Source organism: Macaca fascicularis, chromosome 8, assembly GCF_037993035.2.
Source record: "Macaca fascicularis isolate 582-1 chromosome 8, T2T-MFA8v1.1".
NCBI lineage: Eukaryota > Metazoa > Chordata > Mammalia > Primates > Cercopithecidae > Macaca > Macaca fascicularis.
The window spans coordinates 74,764,012-74,778,967 of record NC_088382.1 but is presented as its reverse complement, the minus strand read 5'-3'; the positions used below and the strand labels follow the sequence as shown (position 1 = coordinate 74,778,967).

At 40.8% G+C, this 14,956-nt stretch overlaps 1 protein-coding gene across 4 annotated transcripts in view; it reads left to right on the top strand.

The window, feature by feature from the left end:
• The first annotated feature begins 2,638 nt into the window (after positions 1-2,638).
• CYP7B1 (cytochrome P450 family 7 subfamily B member 1) overlaps positions 2,639-14,956 on the top strand; it is a 202,262-nt gene continuing 189,944 nt past the window's right edge. For 3 of the 4 annotated variants that reach the window (XM_073998859.1, XM_005563430.4, XM_065519292.2), the window contains exon 1: positions 2,639-2,910. In XM_073998859.1, coding sequence (XP_073854960.1) covers positions 2,789-2,910 — 122 coding nt within the window. In that variant the 5' untranslated portion in view covers positions 2,639-2,788. The remainder of the gene's footprint in view (positions 2,911-14,956) is intronic. The other variant, XM_073998858.1, reaches the window with a different exon arrangement.

The following is a 14,956-nucleotide window of genomic DNA, read 5'->3' as shown; positions in this document are numbered from 1 at the left end:
GTGATGGAAAGCACTCAATTTACTTTCTCGTGGAAGAGACAGAGTGGCTGTCAGTTTACTGCAGTCTTTTGGACTGCCTGGAAAATTGAACGTACAACAGGAGAAAGGAGAGGCAGGACACAGATTCTGGAATAGAAGTCGAAGACAAAGAGGCTCGTAAACATCAAGATTCTGGGGCTAATCTAGCCATTCACAGCTTTAGAGCCATGGGCAGTAACACTTAAAAAATACACTATGTTCTAACTACCACAAGGTTTTTCACTCTAGCAACTAAAAAAGCACTGGCCTCAGGATTTGCAATATTAAAAGTCGCAGCTCATCCACCATCAGATGCTAACTGACCCTGCTGTTCCACAAGCCATAACTACAACTTTGATTGGACAAGAGTCTGGTTTCAGTAACTTTCTCCTGATTAAGAAGACCACTGACCATTGACTGGTTCTGCCCGTTTACAGAGATTACACACTTACCTACCTTTGTATGTAAAATGATCTTTTGATATATAAAGCATAACTATAACACATTTAAATGCTAAGTAGCCACCCCAAAGTGAACATGGGTCATATGTTACATGCATGTTTGTTCAATAGGCATGTGTCAGGACCACCTTCATGAATATTCATAGCTCCTCCTGTAACCAGTTAAATATATATGTTTAGCCAACCTCTTTAGCATAAAGCTTCTACCCCAAGCCCCCCTCCTTTGAAGGGCCTCTCTCTGGTCTTGCCTGGATGGCCACCTTGCAGGCTGTAACCCTTTGGAAGAAATAAAGTCTCCTCTCTCCTTTTCAAAACTTAAAAATTGTGAATTTTTATTTTTATTTTATGTATTTAACTTTTAAGTTCAGGACATATGTGCAGGTTTGTTATATAGGTAAATTCATATCATGGGGGTTTGTTGTACAGATTATTTCATCGCCAAGCTATTAAGTCCAGTACTCATTAGTCATTTTTTTCTGATCGTCTCCCTCCTCACTCACTCTGTCCTCCAGTAGGCCCCACTGTCTGTTGTTCCCCTCTATGTGTTCATGTGTTCTCATCATTTAGCTCCCACTTATAAATGAGAACATGCCATATTTGGTTTTCTGTTGCTAAGGATAATGGCCCTGAGCTCCATCCATGTTCCTGCAAAGGATATGATCTCATTCTTTTTTATGGCTGCATAGTATTTCATGGTGTATATATACCACATTTTCTTTATTCAGTCTACCACTGATGGACATTTAGGTTGATTCCATGTCTTTGCTATTGTGAACAGTGCTGCAATGAACATAAGTGTGATGTGTCTTTGTGATAGAGTGAGTTATATTCCTTTGGGTATATACCCAGTAATGGGATTGCTGGATCCTATCGTAGTTCTGTCTTTGAGGAATCACCACACTGATTTTCCAAAATACATGTGGCCAACAAGCATATGAAAAAAAGCTCAAGGACACTGATCATCAAAACTACAATGGATTTTTTAAGTTAATAATGTGAACAGGCTGAGTATGAGGGACACGGTGGCTCAAGCTTGAGTATATATGTGCTGGCAGGGGGATCTGTACAATGAAGACAATTTGTGGAGGGCTTCTCATTGCAGGTGGAGGATATGACTTCCTCACAAAGGCAACGATTAAGAGTTCTGAACAGATTAAAAGCTGCATAGGTCTGTGTTTTAGGGAGGTGGAAATGGGGATGATGGACTGGAAGGGTAAAAAACCAGAGATCAGTTTTGAAGCTGCTGTACCCATTCCAGAGAAGTGTTGCATTGACAGAGCACCCAAGTCCTGGAATAGGACCATGGTTAGAACGGCAAGTATTTATCAGTTGGAATGGTAAACATTTATCAGGGGAGCAACCAGGTTATTTAATCCGAGTCTCATTATGTCTTCTATAAAATACTCATAAAAAATAGAAATTAAAAACGTGTGTAAACTATCCAGTGGATGGTCATTACTCAAAACAAGGTATTTTAAAAGTTTCTCCCTTATTCTTTCTGAGTGCAACCTGTAGTACCTGAACCACTTCTCTTTCGGCCCCTACCACGATGTTCTGCAATCTCTTTTTACCTGTCTCACCCTCTTCCTGTACTCTGTGCCTCATTGGGACTTCTGAAGGCTTACAGCCTAGGTCTTTGTATTCCGTGTCTCTGGCACGCGCCTCTGCACTCCGTAGGCCTCAACCAAAACTTGTGAGCAAATAGGAATGTTAAGGGGGTGAAGGAGGTGGGCGCGAAACGGTTTCGAGGTCGCTCACTCAGCCGGTTTCTGCCGCCAGGCCAACGCCGCTGGGTTGTATCTAAGAGATCGCCGGTGTCAGAGCGCAGCCGGCACCTTCCCAAGCATCTTGAGGGACAAGCAGAATCGCTCCTCCCGCAGGGCGCGGGCTAAGAAGTAAGGAACCCAAGGGGCTCCTGTCCAACTAAGAAGCGAAATCCCCCTCCTCCAGGCTTTCAGGGCTGGTTCTTGGGAATTCCTAACTCTTTCCCCTTCTAACCCCTTCCTTGGCCCTTCTTCCTGCCCTGGAGGATCAAGGGCGCTGTTTTCCAGAAGCTGCCGGGTCGGAAACGGTAGGGGAATGGGGCGGTACGCGTGGGTGGAGGATAGGCGGGGAGGGGGCAGTCCACGAACTTTTGTCACAGCCTGGGAGACCGCGGTGACATTCCTTTCTGCTCTGCCGGCAGGCCAGCCTCTCCGGCCCTGGACTAGGGGGCGCCGCCGAGAGAAGCCGCCGCAGGCTGCAGAGTCGCCGACCGCGCTGCTCGCAGGGAGACCCCGGGCTGCCCACCGCGGCCTAGCGCGCGCCGGATGGCAGGAGAAGTGTCAGCGGCCATGGGCCGCTTCTCGCTGGAGTGGTTGGGCCTCCCGGGCCTGGCCCTCGCCGCGGCCCTGCTGCTCCTGGCCCTCTGCTTGCTCGACCGGCGCACCAGGTAAGCGCCTCGGCCGCCCGGCCACGCATGCGCCCTGGGCCCCGCGGGCCGCGCGCGACCCAGATGGCGAAGGGAGTCCCCCTCCATGATTTCCAGTGCAGACAGTCAGAACTTGCTGCGGGGCACTGGCTTCCTCTGGGACTTTGTAATAACAAAGGCTTCTTCTCTTTTTCCCACACATACGCATACATATTAAAGCTTTGGGACCGAATTCCATTTGCTGCTCCAGCATAAGTTGTAGTAAGCCCTAGGTTGGCGGTATGCATTATGCATCACAGACACATTGTGTGTCTTGCCACTGTGAGTTGATGTTTTATGGCCTAGAAGTCATAGAGCATTTCAGGAGGGGAATATTCTTACATTTCATTAGTTAAGAGAGAACTATTTCAAGAAAATGTCAGTGCATGGTGTGAACAATAATTCTGAGTGCCTCTTCCTCAGTTTACCTCCCTGTACCTCATCTGGAAAGCTGAAATAATAGTACATGCCTCGTGAGATTTTTGTGAGTACTAAATGAGTTAATGGAGAGTATTTTATGTAGTTGCTCTATCATTTTTATAAGGACAAAACAAAACACAATAATGACAAAACCTAGACGTATGTCACTTCTTTACCTAATTTGAATTGTGGAAGTAGAAATAGAGAAGTTCAGATAAAATCATTCACTTTGAGTTTAATCTGTTTTTCCTTTCTTTCTGGGTCCTATTTTCATACTGCTCTGGTGTTCATCGCTTTTGAAAACCAAGCAGATGCATTTTGTTGGGTGATAATTGATACATATATGTATGTATATTTGCATACATATATATCAATGTATAGATATCTATGTGTGTGTGATACAGGTTGTTTCTCAATAGTTTTTGGGGAAATGACACCTTTGCACTGCATACAAATATCTATCGTCATTTCTAGAATGCCTGGAGATGAGTACTGTAGGAGTATTTGCCTTTCTTCCCATGTCAGTTTTCAGAGATGTCCCTGGAATGTGCACTCCTCCAGGATGTCTTTTCCAGTGGCTGTGCTTTTGCTTTAGAGGCCAAGATGAGGACTCAGGACACTTGAACTTCAGTGGTATGTGATTCTATGTAGGTTCCACCTTCTCTATTTGCAGGGTCAGTCAAAGCCAGTTAAGTACCTCTAGGTATGCCTTTAAAGAGAGGTGGTAAAAGAAGGCTGTTGGTTCTATTCCAACTTTACATGCAGGGTAGAAACAGACAAGCTGACTAGGGCAGTTTGGATCAGTGAAGGTAATTGGTGTGAGAATGTGGAACTTGAGGTACAGGAAGGCGGAAGGGTAAGGTAGGCTTTCTCTCCTAGCGTTCTGAGAATAGGCTGATCTTTATATCATGAAAAATTATTTTACTGAGATATTCATGCCATCAATTGCCAATTCCTTCATACGAGACTGTTTAATGCCGCATATCTATGGGACACTACTTTGATTATATTGCATTTCATTGTGTAAAAGATAGCCTCATTTGTCCCAGTACAGAGTCATGTTCCTTATTTCTAGTGTTTGGACAATTTACTAATGCTCTACGAAAATGATTTTTCTGATATCACTTCTAAGAACAGAAACATGGTTAAGAGTCCCTGATGTATTCTTACAGATTGTTTTAAAGCTTATGCTAATATGCATGAATATATGTTACTAAAAATAGTGGGGAAATATACCCTATGTTGCACCTTGTATTTTCCACTTTGCAATACATTTTAGTTACCTTCCTATGTCAGTTTATAGAAGTCATTATTTGTAACGATTATATAAATATACACCATACATACACAAAAACACACACACAAAACATGGATATCTTTGAGCTTTTGTGGAAATATTTATGTAGGATGGTGGAGTTGTTATCAAAATGTATGTGTGCTTTACATTTTAATAGATGTTGCCAAACTACTCTAAGCCTCAATTTATGTTACTACTAATCATCTGTGCAAGTGCCAATTTCTCCACATTCTGCCAATACTGGTAATATAAATCATTTTAATTTTGCCAATCTGATACATACAGAAAATGAAGCTTCATTTTTATCCCAAATTTTCATGTATTTACTTTTAAAAGAATTTGTATATTTTTAAAGACAATAATTGTCTGTTTCTTCAATAATTTATTTTTCGACTGGGTTCTTTTTCTATACAGTCAGCAAAGACTTACGTAATAGGAATTTTCATACTTTTTCATACCAGCTGCAATTATTTTTAATATTGTAATTTGCATTTGTTTAAGAGTTTTTAGATATATGTCCTTGCTTAGAAAGCCCTTCTTTTTCCTAACATGATAAAAATATTCAGCACAGTTTTCCATTATCACATTGAGAGATTTTTACATGTATATAGATTACATTTTTATTCTCATTCCATTTTCATCTTTTGAACAATTATGGCTGAAAAGTGTGTAATATTGCATAGTATAGGAATGCCAGATGTTCCAAAGTAAAAATTTAAATATTACCTATAAAAATGGTAAAAAAAAAAATTTTAAAAATCGGTAAAAATCAATTCAGAGGTCATTTATTGCCTTCAGACACTTATCAATTCCACCTCTTTTGGCTACAGTACTTTGATTTCCTTTTGTGAAATTGTCTTTTCCCTTGTTGGTTATTATCTGGTGAGACTGTCAATCACAGATGCCATTGCAGTATTTATCAGGAGAGATGACAGTGGCTTGGCCTAGGGTTGTGACTGTGGGGTTGATGGAAGGTGGTTAGAATCAGGATATATTTTTGACAACAGAGTCAACAGAATTTAGTAATGGGCTAAACATGATGTGTGAGGGAGGTGGGAATCAACAAAGAAGCTTAGAAGTTTTGTTTCCCTTTTTTTTGTTGTTTTTGGTTTTTTGTCTGATTATTTAGTGGACGGTAATGTCATTTCCTTAGATAGGGAAGGTTTGGGGGAATTGAGGAGATCAATAATTCTGTTTGGGGTATGTTAAATAAGCAGTGAGCACCCAGAGCTCAGGGGAGAGGTCCAGGCAGGATACATATTTGTGAAAGCCACAATGTGAAAAGGGAATTAAAGCATGAACAAGTTGAGATCGCCTGATGAAAGGGTTTGATGGAGAAGAGGAGGGCCTGGGCCACTCTCCTTACGGAAACTGAGCCTGGCAGAGAAAGAGGAAAGTTTTTTTACATTCCTTTCTAGTCCGTTCCTACCAGAGTTCTGAGTCAGTTTTGTCCATTCTTGAACTTCATATAAATGGGATTATACAGTATCCATTTTTGTGTATAACTTCTTTGTCTCAACATAATGATTTTAACATTCATTCATGTTGTTGTATCTATCATTAGTTCATTCGTTCTATTTAATTGTAGTTTGTAATATATATAACACAGGAGAAGATTGAGGGGCATAGAATATAGAGTTTTCTATCCACAACCACTTCTGAAAATTGACACTTTTCTAAGTAATTGTTGATTTTTTAATTTTTTTAAATACTTCCACCAGTAATACATGAGAGTTTACGTTGCTCCACATCCTTCCCAGTATTTATTAATGCCAGTCTATTGGTTGGAAGCACTATCTTTCTGGATTTTGGATTTTGTTTTTTTTCCTCTGAAGTGTTGATTTTTGTTTTAGCATGCAGATACATTTCTGGCTGATTATTCTGAACTCATGGAAGCTTAGTTTTACTCTTTGTCAAGGTGAGTCTATGAAAAGGTTGAGATATTTACAGATTCTCTCTTCTTTGGTGATGCTATGATTTGAACATTTGCTTCCCCTCTAAAATTTGTATGTTGAAATCCTAACCCCCAAGGTGACAGTGTTAAGCAGTGGGGTCTTTGGGTTATAATTAGATCATTAGGTCATTGCCGTCATAAATGAGATTAGTCTTCTTATAAAAGAGATCCCAAAGGGTTCCCTCGCCCCTTTGTCCATGTGAGGACACAGCAAGAAGATGGACGTTTATGAACCAGGAAGTGGGCCCTCATCAGATACTGAATGTACTTGTGCCTTGATCTTGAACTTCCCAGGCTCCAGAACTGTGAGAGATAAATCTCTGCTATTTATAAGTCAATCAGTTTATGGTATTTTGCAATAGCAGTCTGAATTGACTAAGGCAGATGAAATTCAAACCCTAAACTCTGTCACCCCAGTGGTGGGCAGTGGCTGAAGCTTCTGTGCAGGATTCCAGCAGATCCCTTCCGCTGGGCTTTTTGGGGGTCTTCCCTGAAGATGCACACGTCCAGAGTTGGCCAATAATTTGAGGGGTGTATATATACAGATTTTTGAGGTGCTTTCTTTTTTTCTAGATTTCTTTCCTTGATTGCCAGCCACTTCAGTAGCCCCAAACTCTGAAACCCCATGCTGATAATATTTGTAGCTTTTTGCTTGAGTTGCAGCTTGCTGATAGGGAGTGCCCTCAGGGGCAATCCTGTCCACGCTGGACCTCTCTCAATATGGGTCTGTTCTTTAAGCGTTGCCTCCCCTCCGATATCTGCCTTCTTTTGCCTGTTCTTCAGCGAGTATAAATTGGTTTCTTTTTTTGGTTTGTTTCATATTTTGTTTTCCGTGGAAATGTTGGGTTGGTTCAAGCAACTTTGCCATTTCTGGAATCCAAACTCTATGTAAGAAAGACATTTACCAGTGATTATTTCTAGGTGACATATTTCTATGGGATGGTTTTTCTTGTCTTTGTTTTGCTTATATGTATCTTTAAGGTGATATCAATAAATACGTATTTATTTTACAAAACAAAGAATAATAAATTTAAAATTTTATTTTAATATTTTATTTAAAATAAAACTTTGAGAAATATGTTTAAAGTGTTTTAAATTATCATTTCCATTGGAAGGACCAGCAGTTGGGTAGTCCTTCCCATAGAAGACTTCTTACTTAGAACTGGATGTGTTATGAAACGCAGTTCATCTACAGCAAGTCATTAATAACATGTTTTTGTCCAATAATGAGATATATTTTTAAATCACTGTGTATCAATAATAGACTTAGGTATAGATACCTACTTCCCAAATTATTGTTGAAGATAACATATAAAAATAGTCTGCATTGCAAAAGACAAACATGAAAACAAAGATGTCTCCATTCTTTCCTTGCTCAATCCCTACAAAAATGAAAAAAAAAAAAATTAGTTTTTCTGAAACAATTAAAATAAATATAAGATGTTTGAATTCTTTTAAATAAATGAAAAATGGATTAAATAATACCTTTTTAAAATGAGGCACTTAAACCAGAATTAAAAATTTATAACGAAGAGGGGAAAGTATTTACAGAAAATACGATGGGGTGGGGGTGATAACAGATTTTGTTTTTAACTTGCAGTTCTGGATGTGAGACCCAAAATAGACCTTAGTGAGCTAAATTCAGGGTGCTGTCAAGGCTGTATTCCTTCTGGACAGTCTAGGAAAGAATACATTTCCTTGCCTCTCTCAGTTTCTAGGTGCCACTTAAATTCAAATCTCTTGCTCCTACTCTGACACTCCTGCCTCTCGTGAGGACAGTTGTGATTACACCAGGCGCACATAGGTAGTTTCGGATAATCTCCTCATGTCACGATCCTTAACTTAATCACATACTCTGCCTTACAAAGTCTTCCCGCTGAGCCCCCAAAATTCATGTCCATCCTACATTAAAAAAAAAAAAAATGCATTCACTCCATCCCAAATAGCCCCAAAAGTCTTAACCCATTTACAGTATCAACTCAAAGTCCAAAATCTCATCTGTTTAATAGTTCCAGATCTCATCATCTAAATCATAACGATCAGGTATTTGCGAGGATCTGTGTATGATTCATCTTGGGGGCAAAATTCCGAAGAACTCTGTGGGCTCCCATGTGTGTCACAGACATTCACTCATGAGATATTTGTTTTGCCAGATCTTTTCTGGATAATCCCATCTTTATTCCTGGCTTCTGCTGACATGGTTGAGGGCAACTATTAGTCATTATTTTTATGACTATTAGTCATTAAGATTATTCCTTAATCTTTTCAACAATTGATTAAATACTCCGTACAAATGAATGAGTATGTGTGATGGATTGAACTGGCTTTCTGATTCTTCCCACTGCTAGCAAAAGTTGTCTAGCCATGCCCTTAGCTTTCTCTGCAGAGCACTGTTTCCCGGCAGTGAATCTCCTAATTTAGTGCCTCTTGCAATCTGGATAGGTGGACGATTTCCCAAATCATCAATTCCTGATTCCTTTTTGCCTAACAGTTCTTCTCTTAATCTATCTCTTTCCTTTCACATTTTATTATAAATAGTGAGAAAAAAAATAAGCTAACCTTTCAACACTTTGCTTGGAAATCTCCTCAGCTAAATATCTAAGTTCATCATTTACAAGTTTTGTTTTCCACGTAACTCAAGGACACAATAGAGCTAGGATTTCTGCAACTTTATATAAGGATCCCTTTTACTCCATTTTCCAATAACACATTCCTCAGTTCTTCATTTCATGTGAGTCTTCACCAGCAGTGCCTTTAACATTCCTATTTCTACTGTTTATTTTTGATGACTTAAGCATTTTTAAAGATATGTTCTTTACCATACCCCTTACTTAATTCTTTCTGACCTCTCACTAAGGGGGTTGTTGATGTCTATATTTCTACTAACCATTTGTTCCAGTAAATATAGTTTTCTACCATCGTTCTCAGAATTCTTTTAGCATTTGCCCATTACCCAACTCCAAAGCCAATTCTACATTTTTAGGTATTTGTTATAGCAGCACACTACTTCCAGATACCACAAATCTCTATTAGTTTTCTAATGTTACTATAACAAATTACCACTAATCTAGTGGCTTAAAACAACAGAGAATTTATTCTACAGTTCTGGAGGTTAGAAGTCCTCCTGGGCTAATGTCAAAGTATGAGCAATGGCTGTGTCCCTTTTGGGAGCTCTCACAAAGAATTCATTTCTTTGACTTTTCCAGCGTCTGGAGGCCACCAAGACCTAGGTCACGGGCCCTTCCCCCGTCTTCAAAACCAGCAGCACGGCATCTCTAAATCTCTCTCCTATGCGGACATTTCCACTCCCCTATTATAAGGACTCTTGTGCCTGTGCTCACAAGAGTTATCTCGGGCCTGTGCTCACAATCCAGGACAATGTTCTCATCTCAAGATCCTTAATTTAAATCACATCTGCAAAGTCCCTTTTGACATGTATAGCACCAAATTCACAGGCTTCAAGAATTAGGGCATGGACAGTTGAGGGGCATTATTCTTCCTACCATACCTTTTGATGTCAATAATGACCTTATTAAAGCTTTTACTTGATAGGCACCTGTAATAGTTTTTTAGGGCTGCTCTAACAAAGTACCACACACAAACTGGGTGGCCTAAACAATAGAAATTTATTGTCTCATATCCTACAGGCTAGAAGTCTAAGATCAAAGTGTTTGCTGGGTTGCTTTCTTCTGTGGGTTGAGAGAGAGATTCTGTTCCATGCCTCTTGCCCAGTTTTTGGTGATTTTCTGGACTCTATGTTATATCATGGCTTATGGAAGCTTAACCCTGAACTCTGCTTTTATCTTCACACAGAATTCTCCCTGTGTTTGTGTCTGTGTCTACATTTCCGCTCTTTGTATGGATACTAGTTATATTGTTTTAGGGGCCCACCCTACTGCAGTATGCCCACATCTTAACTAATTATATCTGTAATGATGCTATTTCCAATTACAATCACATTCTGAGGTACTAGAGGTTAGGACTTCAACATGTGAGTTTTGAGAGGTCATGATTCAACCCATAACAGCATCATTTTAAAAAATAGATTCTTCTTATGTGAGTCTAAGATTTTTATCTCTACTAATCAGATATTGTAAACACTCTTAGGCACATTGGAGGAATAGGAGTGATGGTTAAACATTTTAATTAATTCATGATTTAGGCAGGCAGTGTGGCCTTATGGAAAGTTGAAAATAACTTATGGCATAAAGAATAAAAAGCATATCGTATTTCAAAGCACCCCTCTTTCATACAGCTAAGCATGCCCTTCCTTTAGCTTTAGGCTTTGATTCCTACTAAAACACATTGGTCTTGGGGCAAGGAGATTTCAACTTTTCTCACTGGACACTCACACCGCAGAGTAAATGAGTTTTAGATTTTTTTCTTTTAATATTTAAATGTAATCTCCTAGGGTCCTTTAGCTGCCTTATTCCTGTGGATTTTCAAGCTTGCCTTTAGGTGGAAGTGAACTTTCCTTATCATTTTGCTCAAGTGATACTGATAAGGAAAGAACACTGATCCCGAATGTGGAGTATGGTGTTGGCCCAAAAGATCGAACATTGGAAATTAGAAATGACAGGATTTGGGGTCTTCCAGGCTTGATGTTATTCAGAGAAGATTTGATTATTGCTTGTTGGCGTAAATAGGACCTCACGCTTTTCAAAATGTGGTCACGTTTCTCACATGCTTTGATTCTCACATCTATCTAGTAGCTGGCATTTCCATTTTGTAGTTGACAAAGGTGACTCAGCTAGGTTCTGTAGACTACTCAGTGGTCACTACAGTTCTTGGATCCTTTGAATCATCTGTTGAAGGAAGGATTCTCTCTGAGATAATCTGGGAAATGTCAAGTGCTGAGGCTTCCTCTTCTGGGTTCAGTCTTTGAGATCTTTTTCTTGTTGAAACTTTCCTTATGCAGAGCAGGTTGTGTCCCCAGATGGAGATGTGGATTTATGTAAACATCTGGAATGGCGATTCACCACCTTCACAGGCAGTGGGTCATCTTGGCACTGTGGGTTACATTGAAGTAGGGTTTCTCAACCTGGAAATTTGGTGCTAGATGATTCTTTGTAGTGGGTGCTGTCCTTTGCAGTAAAATATTTAGCAGCTCCCCTTGCTGCTATCTATTGGATGCTTGTTGCATACCCTTCCCTTCCATGAAAATAATGAATGTCCTCAGATATTGTCAAATATCCTTTGGGTGAGGGTGGAGAACCACTGCATTGAAGAAGTGGAGGGCATGCCCACAGTCATATTCTGAGTGCAAAGGCTTGCTTGTAGTTAGAGGAAAATTCCCACTTTGGAATAGGTATGAATTATAAGTCAGATAGTAAAACACTGGAACTCTTATTGCCTTATCAAGGTCCTGGATATGGATGAGTGGCTTTTTACTTATACAGTGGAATATTCTCAAAATTTCTCATGATTGACATAAAAAGTAGTCATGAGCACAGAAAAATTTTGAGATGTATGGTTATGAATCATATACATTTTTGTATTAAAATAGACTTTTTTTTCTTAGAGCAGTTTAGGCTTAAAAAAAAAATTGAGTGTATGGCTGGGCACAGTGGCTCATGCCTGTAATCCCAGCACTTTGGAAGACTGAGGTGGGTGGATCACTTGAGGTCAGCACTTTGAGAGAAGCCCGGCCAACATGGTGAAACCCTGTCTCTACTAAAAATAAAAATAAAAAACATTAACTGGGCATGGTGGTGCGTGCCTGTAATCCCAGCTACTCGGGAGGCTGAGGCAGGAGGATCACTTGAACCCAGGAGGCAGAGGTTGCAGTGAGCTGAGATCACACCACTGCACTCCAGGCTGGGCGACAGAGCAAGACTCTATCTCAAAATAAAAAAAAAAGGAGTGTAAAGTTCAAAAAGCTGCCCCATATGGTAAGTCCTCACTTAACATCATCTGGATTCTTGGATGGAAACTGCAACTTTAAGCAAGACACTGTATTTTCTACAGTAGGCTAATTGATATAAACAAGAGTTAAGTTCCTACAGCATATTTCTGGTCACAAAACCTCACAAAACTTCTAAATAAGGACCAAAAACACTTGTAATTTTAAACATTGAATTAAATGTGATATATACATACATTTAAGAAAGATGAGCAAAAGCAAGTAAGATTATTATTTACCCAATTATTCCAGTTCAGGGTCTCAGGTGGTCAGACCCTGTCCTGGCAGCTGTGGGTGCATGGCAGGAGCCAGCCCTTGACAGGACAGCATCCATCGCAGGGGCCACTCACAGAAACCCACAGTCCCCCAGATGGAGATCATTTAGGCACAGCCACCAGCCTCACGTGCACAGCTCTGGGATGTGGGAAATAAAACAGAGGACCTGGAGAACACCCATGCAGACCTGGGATGAATGAACAAACTCCACACAGACATCGTCCCCCGGTTGAATTGATACTTTTTTCTCATCAAGTTATCACAAATGCCATTGAATGAAAAACAACTGTATTTGGGGACCTGCTATACTCCGTTTACCCCTACCTTTCACTGCCCACTCCTTCAATTCCCTTACTATTAACACCTTGTGTTAGTGTTGTCCATCTATTACAATTGAGAAGTCAATACTGATACATCATTGTTAACTAAAGTTCATACTTTACATTAGGGTTCTTTCTGTGTTTTACATTCTGTGGGTTTTGACAAATGTCCAATGATGGTTTGGTTGTGCCCCAACCCAGATCTCATCTTGAATTGTAGTTCCCATAATCCTCAGGTGTCATGAGAAGAACCCAGTGAGAAGTGATTGGATCATGGGGCCAGTTTCCCTCATGCTATTCTCTCAATAGTGAGTACTCATGAGATCTGATGGTTTTATAAGCATCTGACATTTCCCCTGCTTGCACTTCTCTCTCCTGCTGCCACGTAAAGAAGGACATATTTGCTTCCCCTTCAGCCATGTGTGTAAGCTTCCTGAAGCCTCCAAGGCATGCAGAACTGTGAGTGAATTAAACCAATTTTTCAGATAAATTAGCCAGTCTCGGGTATGTCTTAATAGCAGTGTGAAAATGGACTAATACAGTAGATTGGTTCCAAGGGAGTGGGACACTGCTATACGGATTCCCAAAAAGCAACTTTGGAAATGGGTAGCAGATAGAGGGTGGAACAGTTTGGAAGGCTCAGAAAAAATACAGGAAAATGTGGGAAAGTTTGGAACTTCCTAGAGACTTGGAGGGCTTTGAAGACAGGAAGATGTGGGAAAGATTTTGGAACTTTCTAGAGACTTGCTGAATGGCTTTGACCAAAATGCTGATAGTGATATGGACAATAAAGTGGTTTCAGATGGAGATGAGGAACTCATTGGGAACTGGAGTAAAGGTCATGCTTGCTATGCAGAGAGTCTGGTGGCATTTTGCCCCTGCCCTAGAGATCTGTGGAACTTTGAGCTTGGAAGAGATGATCTAGGGTATCTGGTGGAAGAAATTTCTAAGTGGCAATGTGTTCAAGAGGAAGCAGAGCATAAAAGTTTGGAAAGTTTGCAGCCTGACAATGTGATGGGAAAGGAAAAACCATTTTAGAGAAATTCAAACCTGCCACAGAAATTTGCATAAGTAAGGAGGAGTTGAATGTTAATCACAAACACAATGGGGAAAATGTCTCCAGGGCATCAGAGACCTTCATGGCAGCCCCTCCCATCACAGGCCCAGAGGCCTAGGAGGGAAAAATGGTTTTATGGGTCAGGCCTAACTCCTGTCCCACTGCTCTGTGCAGCCTAGGACATGGTGCTCTGTATTCCAGATGCCTCAGCTCCAGCTGTAGCTAAAAGGGGCCAAAGCACAGCTAGGGCCATTGCTTCAGAGGGTGCAAGCCTCAGGTCTTGGCAGCTTCCATGTGGTGTTGAGCCTGTGGGTGCACAGAAGTCAAGAACTGAGGTTTGCGAATCTCTGCCTAGATTTCAGAGGATGTATGTAAACACCTGGATGTCCAGGCAGAAGTGTGTTGCAGGGGAGGAGCCCTCATGGAGAACCTTTGCTAGTGCAGAAGGGAAATGTGGGGTTGGATTCCCCACACAGAGTCACTCCCGGGGCATTGCCTATTGGAATTGTGAGAAGGAGACCACCATCTTCCAGACCCCATTATGGTAGATCCACTGACAGCTTGCACTGAGCACCTGGAAAAGCCAGACACTCAATGTCATCCCATGAAAGCAGCTGGGAGAGGGGCTGCACCCTTCAAAGCCACAGGATTGGAGCTGCCCAAGGCCATGGAAGGCCATCTTGGATCAGAATGACCTGGATGTGAGACATGGAGTCAACGGAGATTATTTTGGAACTTTAAGGTTTGATGGCTGCCCTGTTGGTTTTTGGACTTGCATGGGGCCCATAGCCCCTTTATTTTG